Below are 16,026 nucleotides of genomic sequence, written 5' to 3'. Positions count from 1 at the left end.
AAATTTATCACTTTAAAAACGGTACTAATATGTGTCTAAATTTCCAGAGCGTTATTGATGATTCTTGGGCATAATATAGTCTTATGGATCCAGAATCTGACAAATCTAACGGAATAAATATTGGCTCCGTTCTTACATTGTGCGATTCAATAGATTTTACTAACAGAAGACCGATGCTTACCATAGATTCCAGCAACATTTCTACTTCGCATTCATCCAGGATAACCAGTTCCTTCCAAACCTATAGACACATTAGATATTGTAACAAAACAAACCTCCTCTAATGTTTGCCCTGGTTTTTCTTTCAACATGAAGAATATTCTCAAGGATACAAAAGCTAGAAACCCCCTGTTCAAATGCCCATCTAGTGATGTGAATACCGCCAAGTTCGTCCTAGAGAAATTGGAAACAAAAGCCTCTCTCTGGCTGTCGCTCACAAATGCTTGCAAGGATCCAATAAAGTTGTTCAAATTCTCAGAACTCACAGAAAATGGTTGATCTTCCCAGAGAATCCAAAAAAGTGGTGAAATATATTCAGGTCGTTGAATACAGGTTGATACCCCCTGTTCTTGTGTATCATAAAGAATCCTTTGTTTATCGACCAACAAGTTTTGGCCGTATTCCCAGTATATAAAGGTATACTCTGCACCTGTGGCTAGTCGTAACACAAATCTTAGAAGTTGAGCAGCTGTCAGTACAATAGAAAATACATCTGAAACGTCCTTATATGGAGTCATATCCCTAAATTTGCCCATTAGATTGGAATAAGATATACCCATCTCCTCTGAACCCCTTACAATATCTACCAATTTGTATAGATAAGCTTCCAAATTTACACTTGTAGGAAAATCATCAAATACATTATGTATCAGGTATTGAAAAATCTCATCCAGTGTAAAAATATTTCTAGATTCCAAAGGTTTAATATGTAATGGTTTGTAACGAAGTTTGTTTTCCTTCACTTCAGGGTCAAAACTATAAGTATAACTTATAAGAGGAAAATGAGAATTCATATTATTTGAAAGTATAATCTCAGATTCCAGTGGATTAAGGATATCTGTAATCTGATTTCCACAAACAAGATCCTTGGTAATTGCATCCTTTTGCAACATATTTATGTTTTCTGAGACAATCTGCCCATCAGTGATTTTTGCCTCAACAGAAGAAATAGATAAAGTATCAGAACTAGAACCATTTATATGCTTAGTTATACCCCCATCGATCAATCTGGCATAATTGTATTTAGCTTTTTTGTCAATATTATTATTATTATTAGACCACCTTGGTTCCAATGAGGCATGTTCTTTTGCTAATTGCTCCATTAAATTATAAACTGAATATATATTCATATCCAGACATTTTGAAATAGAACTCTCTGTTTTACAATCGTCATGTTCGTTCCTATTAACTGCAGTATTCTTCAGATTATTATTCGGAGAAAACAATGAAAAATTTGAAATCAACACATTTGCATAAAAATGCAAATCCGAAAATTTACCGAACAGTTTAATTTTGGAAATTGTATTCAGCTTGTATTTGCCAAAAATATGGGTTTTTTTCTTAGTTCTTACAATCCATCCCCTATCAACCCATGATTTTAAGATTATCTTTAATTTTTTAGTGTCCGTAAAATAGGAGGAAAAGGTTTGTCTCCAATTAACTGCAGGTGTAAATATCAAGGATTTTAACTTTGTAATATATGTATCTTGGTGGTGTTCGGTTGTTTTGTTGCAAGACAAGAGCATTGGTACATTGCAATTTAATGCACAAGTTATGATATCACTAGAAGCCAATTTCCGAAGTCTTTTTAATAACCTTGAGTTATATGTTGATTTGTTTAATATATAATCAAATATGGATACACATTCTTCCGGAGTGTACTTCTTTTCGAACAAAATGGACATGAATTTCCATATGTCTTCCAATGATGACTGTGCAGGTAACTCTTCTTTTTCTTCCATAACAACATCATCTCCATTTTTACCATCCTCCATTGTACTTTTGCACGTATACATATACTGGAAGATAGCATTGCAAAGTCGTTCTGCTATTACAAACCGGCTAAGCCATAAATATTCAGAATCTTTGCTGATGTTTCTTATAATTTTGTGTACAATGAGATCATCAGTGGCGTAAGGAGTGGTGTATCTGTTAGACTTAATTTTGTTCAAAATGAAATTAAATATTTGAGTGCTGGGTACATTGAACCTATTTGAAAGGAATGAAACAATCTGAAATGGAACATGAAAACATTTCAGGAGGCTTTTCTCGTTTAAACGATTGCAAGATAATTTCAACCAATTAGATACGGCCATATCGAGTTCGTTACGAACAACATTGCTTAAATAAAAGACCCTCTTCCAATTTTTCCTTACAAAAATCTCTTTTATATGCATAATTGACGGTAGCTCATCAAATTTCCCATTTATGTAATTATCTACTTCAATCTTTAAACTGTTCCAATAAATTTCTGGAGATTTAAGCAAATCGTATGTACCAATTATGGAATCAGGATGAAGAAAACTGTGAAGGTTTATTGATTTTACTAACTCCCACTCCACTATACATTTTGCCGATGTATCAGAGTAAATTTCGTGCATTAGTAACAACTTCATTCTTAATAAGAAGTTCAAAAGATTATTTAAAATTTGAACCGGGTCACGCCTTCCAAATCCTATTGACAAACTTTTCAAGATATCATCCGGCAAGTCTCTTATAAGTGTAGTAGATTCGTAATATTGATTAATATTTGAGACCTCATATCCACAGCCAATAAGCTGGAAAAAAAGTTCCAGATTCATAGAGTTTAATGCGTCTAGAGTAGAAAAACGAGATGAATCACTGAATATATCTGTCAAGAAGAGATGCAATCGCCTAATTCTAGTCACTATTGGAAATATGAACCCATTGGATGACAAAAGCTTCTGACTAAAATTTGTTGTGATATCCTCACCTTTACTATGTGGATTTTGCTGATTTACCGATATATTTTTAACGACAGAGGGTATCTGTATGTTAAGTTGGCTCATTATTATTTCATTCTGATTAATATCTGGAATAATAGAAGACTCTTTTATACTATTTACATCCTCCAAATTTTTAAATGAGTCATTAATCTTAGATTTCAATGCAGCAGCGTGAGACGACAATATGTTCCTTTTACGCACAATATCCGAACGTATATAATTGTAGGCATCCAAATCATTATAATATCTGGAATCATAAACTATGGCTACAGATAATTTTGTACCCTTCAACTTGTCAGATTTAAGTTTTTTGATATATTTTAACGTTGTTACTACATATTGTGACACTCTTACTACAGTTTTTCGATCAACGTTAGTATTCAAGTTCTCCATATCATTATAAAATGCTGCAATGTTGGAAAATGTAGCGGCTTTAAAGCAATCTATATAGTTGTGAAATAACACCATACGTCTCTTGAACATTATAGTATTCACTTGCTTTGGCAATTCTAACAATTTTCCAAAGATAAGATCAAAGTCCTTAACATAAACTGATTCATCTGTATAATACAACCTCTGTCTTGACAAAAACTCTGGGTAACTTATATCCTCCTTTTTTGTGAAGGTAGTTCCATGCGAAGGAACCTCTTCTGTGGTTGCGCCGTCGATAGTTAGTAATTCTGGAATTATATCATCTTTAGCAGCTTGCGTTTCTTTGTTAACGTAATAACGATACATGAATGTCTTCCCAGAACGCTCTGTTTCCTTTACAACCAGGCCTGTCGATTCAAAATTAAAGAGGATTTTTGAAAGCTGTCTATATTTTATAGGGACATATCGGTTTATATCTTTGGCAATCGCACCATTCTGAGATAGTTTTATGACGTAATAAATGTATTCTTGAGCTGAATGACCGCTAAAATCCATGTTAGTAGGAGAAATTTTCTGGTTAATTTCCGAACGATCCTCAGCGCCTTCAAACTTTTTCAAATTTATAACACATATTGATCTATTTGGGATAAGCAAACCATTCAAGTTTATTTTTATTGTATCATCTATGGGACCCTTATATAACATTATACACCTTTCAAAATGTCCTGTTTGTGGACACCATGCAAATGTGCGACTAATTTTATTCTTTGATTCCAACAACTTACGAAAAGATATATAGCTCCGTGATATTATATAGTTTTCTATCCGGGTATTTAAGGATTTTATCTCTTCCATTGCCATCTTAAAATACGCGGCTTTCCAATCACTTTCCAGTAAAATATGGTTTTCTTCGCGCTCAAGCATACTTATTAATGCTATTTCTGCGTTTTCATTGATATTTCTGAAGCATATAGATCTGATATGCTCAGGAAGCTTATCAATGACAAAGTATTTTGCATAAAAACATAGAGAGGAGGAATTTTGCAATCTTGATGCTCCACCATCTACCTTTTTTGATGAACCTTGTGCCTTTTCATCATAGCATTTAACAGTATTCTTTAACAAACATTTTGATATGCGGTTATGAGGTACATTTAATTTATAAATCAATCCCAGTTTGCATAACGAATTAAGAAACACAAATAGTTCCTTTGGTGATATAGATAGTTCTCTCATCAAATCTGATTGCCAACATCCTGCATATCTTTTTGATGCTACTAATAGCAATATGCGGAACCGTTCACTACTTCTAACAACTTGCTCATATAAAACCAAATTTAATTTGCATATTCTCAGACGATTTGAACATGTCAACCGTGTGGAATCTATGAATTTTTCAAAATCATCTGATTCAATAAATGAGAGATCAATGGTATCATGTAAATCTACAGATCCACCCTTCCTTTTTTTGCTTGGTCTGAACATCAAGTGGTCATATTGTCCAGACCTTTCAGCTGAAATCATAACATCCTTGTTTGAGAATAATTGTTGCCATAGGTCGACCTAAACAAGTTGTTATAGTAAAAATGTAACAAATACCCTTGGTATCACCTTGAGTTTATCATTTTCTTGTAATAATTGTGAATACAATGTGTAGAACGGTATAGGTTCATACTGTGTGGATAAATACTCCAAAGCGAGTTCTTCCAGCAGATAGATGGCCATTATCGGCGATACTGCCCTGATGAAGAAGTAAAAAATTAAAACTCATACAAAGTACTATACAACACACACCTATAACTTCATTATATAGAAGCTATATGCGAACTTTCTAGTTTATAATATACTAGTGTCCCCTATATGCTTCAAAATTGAATGAAGCATTGTGGGATCATCATAGTTAAGACACTATTATGGACCAAAAATTTTAATCGAGTTAATAAGTTTATAAATTATTTTCAATTGTAGAGTCATAGCCACTTACTTTCCGATCGTCACTTTCCTGATTCGTGTAATAGTATTCATAAATTCTACATACTCTGCAGCATGATTCACAACAACATTCATTCTCTTCATAATAATAACAGCCACCTGAATTTAAGAGTTGAAAATTTGATTCGATTTCGTCTGGACAATTTTCACGTTCCATGTTTTTTGGGCAATCACTTTCGTAATTCTTATTCTTACGTAACATACATCCCTTAAGAGTATAATATAACGAATGTCTTTGACAAACTACACACATGTCATCATAATGATCCTGCTTTGTCTCCGAAAGCCTGTTTATGTTTTCCGTGTCAATGCATTCTTGAGAGGTCGCCACAACTTTGTTATCACGTACTTTTTTACAGTGAATTGTACTAGAATACTCCAGAGGATTATTTAGTTTTGCCTCTTTCTGCTTGGATTTTTTCGCTATCTTTTTAGTGACCAAATCCTGATTTATGGTTTTACGGGTAGCCTTTTCAGGATCTTTCCCGGTTTTACTTTTTAATGAATGAGACTTCTCACTAGAACTGCCTTTGTTTCCCTTAGCAGAAAATTGGTCAGTAATGATTCTTTTTGAACCAGAGCTGGTGGTAGATTTTACTTCTTTTAGCATAACCGCCCTATCTATTGATTTTTTGTTATTAAGTTTTCCCGCGCTTTCTTGTTGATTATATCCGTGAAGGATTTCTTTTTTTATAGCACAAGCCAAGCACCTTACAAATTTACTGACGATAATATCTGATATAATTCTATTACTAGATTCATCTGAACAGTTTACTCCACAAGTTACCGAATTACATTGACATGCACTACCCATTCTATATACAAATTTGTTCAAATCTCTCATTTTATCCAATTTTTTAAAAAATATCAAACGAATCGGAAAGTAAACTGCTGAGTGTTGCTATATATTTTCATAAAACATTTGTGCACAGCCGTTATTAATTCGTGCATGTAAATCTTTGTAGACTTACACAACATTCATATTGCTAAAACAGTCATAAGATTCTATTTTTTAAAACAGTAAACTTCAATTCATAGACTATTCTATTACGTGTAAATCTTATCATAATGTCTCTATCAGCTTAATTACTTAGTAACTAATTTTTAATAATTAAACTGCCATATGTGTTATTAGTTCCTACCCTTCTTGACTCCTACGGATTTTCCGTAGGTTATTCCACACTACCCTTGTAGACCTTCTAGAAGCAGTGGTTCTCTGACGTTTTATTATATTCCTAATCCTTATTACTTGGTCGCGAGAGAATTCGAGCCAGTTTTCCACTTCTTCCTCTTTGTCGAGGTTTCCGAGGAATCTCCCAAAGATGTCTTCCAGCTCTTCTTCTAGTTCTCTTTATTCAACTCCTATTCTTCGATCGTGAGTTACCGAATCAAAGGTGGTACGTAGTATTCTAGTCTGCATGTAAGCTCTGATTTTTGTGGGCAAAGCTATTTTCTCTAGGTGCTTCGCGTGGTATTTTGTAACCAATCCATCCCAAGAATATAGTATTGGTATGGTACATGCTGGCATATTATGGATGCAGCATAATTCTTTTGCAAGGACATCGTATTTCCTTTGCTTATAAGATTCCGTATCTGAAACCTTAGTTGGACACGTGATTCCGACTTCAACTATAAATATCCTTTTATTTCTCCTGTCGTAGAGTTGGATATCGGGTCTATTGTTCGTTATCCTGGCGTCCATCTTTACAGCAGTATCGATCCTGAGTTCGTTTGTGCCGTCAGTGACTGTCTCCTGCATCACATATCCTTTTATTTTCTTTCTTTTTATTAGATTGAACATGCGGCACAGGTGGAGAGATACACATTTCAGTACTTCGTTATGTCGTCTGGTGTAATCAAAGGCTAATTTATGTTCACAGCATGTGACCAGGTGGTCTACAGTAGCTGTTGTTCCTTTGCAATGTTTGCATTTATCATAGTTTCCCATGAAGATGTTTCTGAAAAATCTAGAAATATCTTCAATGTGTTAAAGATTCCGCTTGGAAGATAGATACTAGTGTTAACTTTCAATATATTCCATAAGTGATAAGTTCTTAGTTGAGCCACTCATGTTTAATAAGCGTGCTCAAAATGTAATTTCTATGGTATTCTCTTTTACAAATGCTAGAGGGCATAATTATATTTACTCTTTTGGAAGAACTGTTACTATTATACCATATCCACTTATACTTGTAGGATGACACATATTCTCATCTTAAAAATATTCATTCACGTCTCTACGTTTTCCGCAAGAATGGATGCCAGAGAACCGATTCCTATTCTGGCAAGCACGGAATCGGAGCTAATTCTAGGATAGTAGTTATTTTTAGCTAAAATAAATAATATATAGACATGAATTAACGGAGATGCTGAGTCTCTAGTGACCAGAAGAACGGAAATTTACACCGGCATATGTTGCCTTTTCGCCTAGCTCCTCCTCGATACGTAAAAGCTGGTTGTATTTTGCATTACGTTCACTTCTGCAAGGGGCGCCAGTTTTTATTTGACCAGTGCCTAATGCAACAACAAGATCAGCTATGAAGGTATCTTCAGTTTCACCAGATCTGTGAGAAACCATAACACCCCAACCATTTTTGTGAGAAAGTAGGCAGGCATTAATGGCCTCAGTAACAGATCCAATTTGGTTGACCTTGAGTAGAAGTGCATTGCAGGCCCTTTTCTCAAGTGCAGTTTCAATTCTCTTAGGATTAGTTACAAGCAAGTCATCACCGACAATTTGTACACTTGAACCAATTTCGGAGGTTAGTTTATTGTAACACTCCCAATCATCTTGGTCAAACGGATCTTCAATTGAGACAATGGGATATTTTTCACACAATTCCTTATAATAGGCAACCATCTCATCACCACTCTTCAAGAGTGGAATTTCACACTTGAAACCCAAGTTGTATGCAGACTTTTCCTTGACGTAAAATTCGGAAGCAGCTACATCCATACCGATTTTGACTTTACCCTCAAATCCGGCCTTGTTTATGGCGTCAACAAGAAGATCGAGTGCCTCTTCAGCCGATTTGATATTTGGGGCAAAACCACCTTCATCACCTACATTTGTGGCGTCGTGGCCATACTTCTTGCTAATTACATTCTTCAATGTGTGATAAACTTCAGCACCCATCTGTAGTGCCTCTCTGAAGGTCGTAGCACCTGTTGGTAGAATCATGAATTCTTGCATGGCCAAACTGTTTCCAGCGTGAGAGCCTCCGTTAATAACATTGAGACATGGTAATGGAAGCGTAAATTTACCAGTTGGTTTCCCTGCTAGAGAAGCTAGATGAACGTAAAGTGGGACACCCTTATGAGCTGCTGCTGCTCTGGCAGCTGCCATAGAGACGACAAGAATTGCATTAGCTCCTAGTTTAGACTTACAAAATCCCCATTCGTTTTGTGTTCCATCCAATTTCTCAACCATGTGATTATCCAATTCTGTCTGTTTAAGCACATCAAAGCCAACAACACCATCCTTTATTGTTGTGTTTACATTCTTCACAGCTTTTAGGACACCTTTCCCAAGAAATCTCTTTTTGTCACCATCTCTCAACTCTAGGGCTTCATAAATGCCAGTTGATGCTCCTGAAGGACAAGCGGCTCTAAATAATCCGCTGTCTGTCTTCAAATCAACTTCTACAGTTGGATTTCCCCGAGAATCTATAAAATATTTATGAATGCGATAAAATCTAACCCAAAATTTCGCGAGCGTGGAGAGATTTAATGTTTGCCATTGTAAAGCCAACTAGAGTGAATATATTTTGTGGTTTCTGATGCTAAATAAAATTATGTGCGGTATTTTTGGATTTGTTTCTTACAAAAATTGTGAGGCGTACCTGGGAAACGGTGATTGCATTGTCACCTCTTGGCAGCCGACCAACGTCATGTTTCCTTGTTTTATCCACTTGAAATTATATTTTCATAGTTATATTATTCATGATACCAATTCTCTGCACTTACGAACGTAAAAATACAGTAAGTAGATTTGAAGTCGAACATTGATTGGTTTAGAATCTTCGATCCTGTATATTGTAGAAGAATGCGGATATAGGAATGGATTTTAGTGAATCACCGGATGATCTACAGGTATTACATCAATGTGTTGCATAGTTCATGCTTTAGGCTAATTTGGTGGAGTATCACAGACAATTAGACTCCGTGCTTGAAGCTTTGAGCATAGATCCGCAGAACAATGAACTAATTACTCTACATAAAGATTTAAAAGAAGTTATATCGCTAACTAACGATTTAATAAAGTACAAACAGACAAATAGTGGTTTGTTACTCATCATACTTATCATCTAATTATATTAGAATATTTGGCTCAAGACGCTAATCATCCAGAAGATGCAGAAAAACCTGACACGGGGAAATCAGTCTTTATAGGTAAGGATATTTGCCTCTTAAGAAATGTTTTAGGTAGAACATGCATTGTTTTGTTTAATGGTAAACAAAAGTATGGAGAAGTTACGCAGGTTAAAGGCTACCAGGTATTACCTTTCTTGTTTATTCAGAGTTTTTTAGCCAACTGATCTAGTTATCATTGAGATACTTGGATCTAGGGAACCATGCACACTAGCATTAAAGGACTTAAGGTTGCTTGAGCCTCCTTTGCCTAGTCAATGTAAACCTGGTTCCCTAGTACAAGCTCTCTATTCCTGTGATGGACGTTGGTATGATTGTATAATAAATCGGAGAACCGAAAGTGGATATATTGTGACATATAAGGATTATAATACATCGGAAGAGGTACAGAATGATAGAATTAGATTGAAAACACGTGCTGAGTCCAGAACAAAAGAAGTTAAGGAGATAGTAACTCCAGCAGGTTACATAATACCGGAGAATCTTATTATCAAGAAGACGGATACTGATAAGGAGAAGATGAGAAAGAAGAAATTAGTACAAAGTCTTAAGAAGCAGCAAAAAGCAGAGAAAATCCACGAAGAAGCTACAAAACGTGCCGATAGCTGGCGGAAGTTTCAACAAAAGGTTTGTTATTTTCCATATACAACTAATCCGTCGTATAGTCTGGAATTAAAAATAAGATTGGATATATGACTGGAAAACGTGGAGGGTCTATGTTAGACAGTACAAATTCTAAAATGCCCGAGATATCTGGACCTGATTACGGTTTACACAATACGTTTATTCCTAAGCGGAAATTGGACTACACCAAGGACATGTTCTAGGTGTAGTGTTTATTTCGGTGCCCGCGTACACTGTAAGCACAATTTAGCGCAATAAATTATTTAAAATTTGTTTTTAATTATGAATGATAGTGTATTCTGTGGTGTTTCGATAGATGGGATTAGCGGCACATGTTTAATCAATGACGCCAGTCTTTCGTTTAGAGTTTCGGAAAGTGTTTACAAATGGTCATTTTCTGACTGGTTACGTTATGAGAAATCCAAAAAAAGTGCAAAAGTTAGGCTAACATTCAGGGAAAACAGTATTAGGCTCAATACAGACAATTCCGACTATGATATTCTTATAAAGCCGGTAATCGTTGTAGATTTCGGAGATGACAGAAACAAATTGGAAGAGTTCTGTGCTCTGGTCTCAAGTGAAACGAATAAGGCAAAATTGGCATCTGCTCCAACTTCGCAAATAGTTGAGGAACCTATTATAGTTGCTGAAGCTCCAAGAAAACAGGGACATACCGCTAAAACAGGAACAGAAGCGGACAATTTGAGCGATAATCAGAAGCGTCTACTAGAAATAGATGACACAATTGCCAAATTATATAGCCAACTTGTTGATACAAAAACCTCAGATTTGGGTAATTGTATTGCGTCAAAGGAATTTTGGGATCATCATAAACTAGAGCTCGTCAGCGCAACTCCCCAAAATACAGGTATACACATACGGTTATTGGCCTAATAAATTGACTTTACAGCTGAATCAAACTTGGATGGATTCGTTTCTATTCCTCCTGCGAGTAATTTTGTGAATGGTCAACGAGTTTTCAGTTATTCTAAAGAATTAGCTTCTTCTCTTCTGGCTGAGGATGAAACCATAAGAGATTTACACAAGAAGTTAGTGCTAGATAAACACTATCCTGAAGAAAGTTTTTGGAAACGAATATTACAATCAAATTACTTTTATAACTTGATAGGGGAAAAAATTCCGGAAAATCAAATATTATATGATGACATTAGAGGAATCCCAATCAAAGCTTCAGCATTGGTACACTTTGACGTAAATAAGCTTTTATCGGATATAGATTCTTCTAGTGAATTACTCACTGTTGAGGATCATAAAAAAGGTTCGTAGTCCCACTATAGATATACCATTGCCCAGCTGTTCCCAAGAAGGATAGGTTACATGCAAGCAAAAGATTTGGAAAGAACATTAGACCCGAAAATACGGGTAGAATATTGCTTGAGAGGTTTAACAAGCATTCATCTAATATAATCAATGCCTGCGAATCTCTTATCTCTAATCCTATCGATACAACTGACCGAGTTTCGGATTACAAAACTTTACAGAACAGGGGTTTGTGCACGGATATGTATATATCTATTGCTTTTAGTTGAAAATGATCGCAAACGGAAGTTGTTAATTGGAGAATGCGAAGACTTGCAAGTTCGTTAGATTTGTACCAATATCACATGGATTAGGATAATCAGAGTGATTGCCTTTCCAATGATTTATGTCTAATAAAATCTTTAAATATACCTGGCAAGGATACTGATCGCATAAATATTAAATCTGAGCAGGTAAATTCTAGACCCATAAAAGTTGCCATATCTTCTAACACTGGGTATTATAATAAATGGCTCAACGACATGAAAACATTTGATATTACAAATTACTTCAAGGTATTTCGGAAGTTTACCAATGATGAGATATATAGGAATCTAAAACAGACCACAATATTAGTCGTCGTATGTTTATATTGAATACAAAACTTTGTCAATACGAAAAGCTTATACAACTTGTACCATGTACGTAAATCTCATACTTATTCCGATTAACATAGTCGAATACGATCCAACCATTGTAAACTCTATGAAGGAGATACAGTTGCAAATTATCGAACTTCTACAAATGTACTATAAAACATTAATACCGGAAGAAGACAGACGTTACAAACTTTTGAATGTTGTAAGAAGCGCAAAACACCAATTAGAATTACTTGAGGTCGGTAAATTCTTTAATAAGTTCTGATATATAGGATCTAGGAATGTCTGTACACACAGCTAAGGCTTTGCAGACTGGACTTCTTGACCAAATCACTGCCGTTGAAGCTTATAATACTAAACTCAAATCTTTTGTTGCTAATTTAAGATCGCAAAATCAGCCAAGAATATCACGCTAACACCAATATAAATACATTTTTAAGAAACATTATTTCCGGTAAGTATCAAGTGTGTCGTTTCTTGATTTGATTGATGGGCTAGTAAAGCTTTCATAGTAGGTAGCCCTTCTATAGGGTTTTCTCTAGCCAATCGTTCTAAAAGATTGTTAACTCAGATATTTTAAACAAACCTCTTTCCATACGCCTGATTTTGCGGTCACGCTTATTCATTCCCGGTCCTTTTCCATGGAAAACCCAAGATAATTGCCTGAACTCTTCCTTTGGAGTCTACACATGATGTATAAATTACATATTACAAACCATGGTCCTTCCATAAGAGTCTAACTTTGTCAAGTTGACGATATCTTTCTCATATTCGTTATTTTTTGAAACGAAATCACCTCTATCCTTAATATATGAAAGTGCGTCCGCTAATCCGTTTCCCATTGGTTTTTCCTATAATATAGATATAACTATCAAGTTTGACCTACAGAAATGAATGAAAGATCCTTTTCGCTACCGTCTTTGGATGTGCCAGTTTCATAAGATATTGTTGACTTCCATTTAGAAGAAGCCTCATTTTCTTCTACTTTTTCTAGGGGTGTCTTGACTGATTTACAAAATTCACTAGTTGATGTTATTTCAAATCCAGAATCTTCCGGCTTTATATCGATCAAAGATGCTTTATCGGGGGAGAGAGGTATTCGGTCTGATTTTACGCTCCGTCTAATGTGACATGATAGTTGGTTGTATAATCGATTGCAATCTTCAGTATCATCAAACTCTGTTCCCGGTTGTATGTTCTTTTTAATTTTCTTTGGTGCAACGAATTCAACGCCATCATCCTTTGAGTGTTCCTCACGGGTAAATATTCTGTTCCAATTGATAGGTTTTTGTCTATTTTTTATAAGTTTCTTTTTGCGATCTATGTTTTTAAATGAAGTATAATTCAAAAGATCGTGTTTCTCCCTTTCATTCCCACCTATTTCTATTGTGCTAGCAACCAAATCATCTATGCTAACGAAAAACCCATTATTATCCGAAGCAAGCGAAGAAAGCTTTAGCCCCTGACGATCCTTTATAACATCATCATAGTGGTTAAGGAAATTTGGGGCAGAATCATCTAGATTCCCATCATCTTCGTAAGGAATATAATCTGAACTTTTATTTACCTTTTCTCCCTGTTTCTTCAGTTCGGCAATTTTGCTGTTTTCAAGAAAGTCTATATCGGCTATACCTGCAGATTCTGCTTCAAGGACCCCTATATCCTTTAGAGTTAACGTGATTTCTTGATCTGTAAGTAAGTCTAACTCATCAACTTTATGTAAAATCTTAATTTTTGGCTGCGTTACATCATCCTCTTTTTCTGAAGGCAATTTGTCTTTATTATCCTCTTCATCATCGCTATATGTGACGGTGTTCTCAAGATGATTTATCCTGGAGGCATTTATTGAACTCATTTTATTGGCCCACGCAGTTAAATTTAGTGGATCAATTTCTTCATAGTTTTCATCACGGTGCTGTTTTTTTGATATGATTTGTTGTCCTTTCTTTATTGATTCTGCAATACTGTCTCCCGTTACCAGTGAATCTCGTATTCTGCGTCGTTTTATGAGGTCCAAACGCTCTAAAATTGTTTCTGTTTCTTGTTTTTCAGCCTTTTTCAGAGGTTTTTCTGGGTCTTCTAACAACAAAGGTTTCAGTCCCAGCTTTCTTCTTATCTCATTAGTCTCTTCTATGGAACAAGATGCAGAACCATCAGCTTCTAGGGCCATTTTATGGATAATTTAATGACATTTCTAAGCCTTCATGAGATGTTTCAAGTTTAAAATGGTTTGTATCTAAAATTTAGTTAAATAATCATAGATAACTGAACATAATTGCAGGGACACCTTGTATTAGTAGAATTCTGCATATATATATAGTATGGATAAGTATAAACACATTCACAAATTAAAAATACATGCATTGAAATGAGAATATCAGCACAGAAAATGAACTATAGTCGCTTGATCGAGCCTGTGATCCCAACACCAGGTTAACGTACTTCGAAGACCTTAGTGTAAAAGTTGTTGTGGCCCTGTGGATTATAATAAAAATACTATTTGTTGTATATTGATTATTTTGTTTTATAATTCAGTGATATGGCCAAAACAATGAATAATGTAGAATCGACATCAGATTATTTTGATGTCGTAAACAAGGGGCTAGATACGCTAAGTTTTGGTGAGGAAAACAACACTATTAGCGATGGATTATTGGTTAAGTTTAAGACGGAAGAGATGAAAGATAAAGTTTTACAAGTGGAACCTAAGCCTTCCGCTCAGTTTGATAATGAAAAATGGACGAAAATATGCAAAATCACCCACAATGTACTGTTGGCAAACATTAAGCAATACAATAATGATAATAACAAAATCTCTAATTCATCAATGCATCCTATTATTTTGGCCACCGATCTAAAACATAACCCAGAGCATACTTCCAAATTCGAAACATCCGTAAAATTGTGGGATTTGAACCTATTAGAATTCATATCATTAGCATCATCCATTGGTTCTTCAGATTTTTCTTTTGCTTTCAAGCTTGTTGATGTTCCAATATCCCCAAAATCTACTGAAGTTTCACATAAACACAAGTTTGTCATCCATAAATTAAGACATTTTTGCTTCAGGGGAGCACCTCAGAATAAGGGTCCATCCTCTCACACTCATGGAAAATTTAAGCTCGATTCGTTAGTTCAAAATTGACTTGTTGTAAATATGTAGACAAACAATATCGCCTCCAAAGGCACAGAGAAGTGGATCACAGGACAAACCGAGTATACAAGAGAGAAAGGGTAGGGTATTGGAAAAGTTTCATGTCAAGGGAGAAGTTAAGGCTCCAGCCAATTGGGATATAAAGTTAAAACATGATAACAGCTGGGATGATCCTAGCAACTGCAAAGGGGGAATATTCTCATTAGGAGATATAAAATCGGATGGAAAAGGTGTGTTTCTTATTAATGGCTTCATTCTTTCATCTAACATTTAGTATCTGCAAGTAGCGACGGCGGATCATCTACTAGTGCTTTAAAAAATCTCTCCTGTCTTGTACAGGATTTCAAAGTAGCCACAAAGTCTAATAATACTCTGGTCGGGAATGACGATTTGAATCAAATTAAGATGAAAGATATAGACAACTTCGTATTTTTTGATGAGGACGACGTATGTTCCTACCTTTTCACACACTTCTCCTAGGATTCATTGAAATCTTCTCAGTTTAGCAAGTTTTTTAAGGTATTTAATGATCAGAAGGTTCAGGTAAGGTGATTATTCAGTTAATTTGTTACGCAGAGTGATAACCTCTGATTTGCCCTAGATTTTAACTGTAACATTACTTTCACCA

The 16,026-nt window shown here is 35.2% G+C and overlaps 8 protein-coding genes across 8 annotated transcripts, besides 1 other annotated feature; 3 read left to right on the top strand and 5 right to left on the bottom strand.

Moving 5' to 3' along the window:
• Positions 1-7: 7 nt before the first annotated feature.
• On the bottom strand, positions 8-4,862 carry BEWA_009620 (hypothetical protein; the record flags this gene model as incomplete). The annotated part of the gene is made up of 2 exons (XM_004831157.1): positions 8-241; positions 276-4,862. The coding sequence occupies 2 exons, from the start codon at positions 4,860-4,862 to the stop codon at positions 8-10; spliced, it is 4,821 nt and encodes a 1,606-aa protein (XP_004831214.1).
• A 421-nt stretch (positions 4,863-5,283) lies between these two features.
• On the bottom strand, positions 5,284-6,174 carry BEWA_009610 (hypothetical protein; the record flags this gene model as incomplete). The annotated part of the gene is made up of 1 exon (XM_004831156.1): positions 5,284-6,174. The coding sequence occupies one exon, from the start codon at positions 6,172-6,174 to the stop codon at positions 5,284-5,286; it is 891 nt and encodes a 296-aa protein (XP_004831213.1).
• A 507-nt stretch (positions 6,175-6,681) lies between these two features.
• BEWA_009600 (hypothetical protein) lies at positions 6,682-7,089 on the bottom strand (the record flags this gene model as incomplete). Its single annotated transcript, XM_004831155.1, has 1 exon — positions 6,682-7,089. The coding sequence occupies one exon, from the start codon at positions 7,087-7,089 to the stop codon at positions 6,682-6,684; it is 408 nt and encodes a 135-aa protein (XP_004831212.1).
• Positions 7,090-7,707: 618 nt separating this feature from the next.
• BEWA_009590 (enolase, putative) lies at positions 7,708-9,070 on the bottom strand (the record flags this gene model as incomplete). Its single annotated transcript, XM_004831154.1, has 2 exons — positions 7,708-8,996; positions 9,031-9,070. The coding sequence occupies 2 exons, from the start codon at positions 9,068-9,070 to the stop codon at positions 7,708-7,710; spliced, it is 1,329 nt and encodes a 442-aa protein (XP_004831211.1).
• A 319-nt stretch (positions 9,071-9,389) lies between these two features.
• BEWA_009580 (hypothetical protein) lies at positions 9,390-10,528 on the top strand (the record flags this gene model as incomplete). The annotated part of the gene is made up of 6 exons (XM_004831153.1): positions 9,390-9,422; positions 9,459-9,612; positions 9,651-9,722; positions 9,756-9,826; positions 9,861-10,328; positions 10,367-10,528. The coding sequence occupies 6 exons, from the start codon at positions 9,390-9,392 to the stop codon at positions 10,526-10,528; spliced, it is 960 nt and encodes a 319-aa protein (XP_004831210.1).
• Positions 10,529-10,578: 50 nt separating this feature from the next.
• Positions 10,579-10,609: a sequence feature (AT_rich).
• On the top strand, positions 10,608-12,660 carry BEWA_009570 (hypothetical protein; the record flags this gene model as incomplete). The annotated part of the gene is made up of 8 exons (XM_004831152.1): positions 10,608-11,193; positions 11,236-11,604; positions 11,640-11,834; positions 11,872-11,924; positions 11,960-12,160; positions 12,196-12,286; positions 12,322-12,486; positions 12,524-12,660. The coding sequence occupies 8 exons, from the start codon at positions 10,608-10,610 to the stop codon at positions 12,658-12,660; spliced, it is 1,797 nt and encodes a 598-aa protein (XP_004831209.1).
• Positions 12,661-12,679: 19 nt separating this feature from the next.
• On the bottom strand, positions 12,680-14,414 carry BEWA_009560 (hypothetical protein; the record flags this gene model as incomplete). Its single annotated transcript, XM_004831151.1, has 4 exons — positions 12,680-12,795; positions 12,831-12,927; positions 12,961-13,095; positions 13,131-14,414. The coding sequence occupies 4 exons, from the start codon at positions 14,412-14,414 to the stop codon at positions 12,680-12,682; spliced, it is 1,632 nt and encodes a 543-aa protein (XP_004831208.1).
• Positions 14,415-14,783: 369 nt separating this feature from the next.
• On the top strand, positions 14,784-15,950 carry BEWA_009550 (hypothetical protein; the record flags this gene model as incomplete). Its single annotated transcript, XM_004831150.1, has 4 exons — positions 14,784-15,373; positions 15,408-15,628; positions 15,673-15,845; positions 15,879-15,950. The coding sequence occupies 4 exons, from the start codon at positions 14,784-14,786 to the stop codon at positions 15,948-15,950; spliced, it is 1,056 nt and encodes a 351-aa protein (XP_004831207.1).
• Positions 15,951-16,026: the final 76 nt, after the last annotated feature.

The sequence above is a fragment of the Theileria equi genome, chromosome 3 (assembly GCF_000342415.1).
Source record: "Theileria equi strain WA chromosome 3, complete sequence".
Taxonomy (NCBI): Eukaryota; Apicomplexa; class Aconoidasida; order Piroplasmida; family Theileriidae; genus Theileria; species Theileria equi.
Note: the sequence above shows the minus strand (reverse complement) of the source record. Positions and strands in the feature narration are given on the sequence as shown.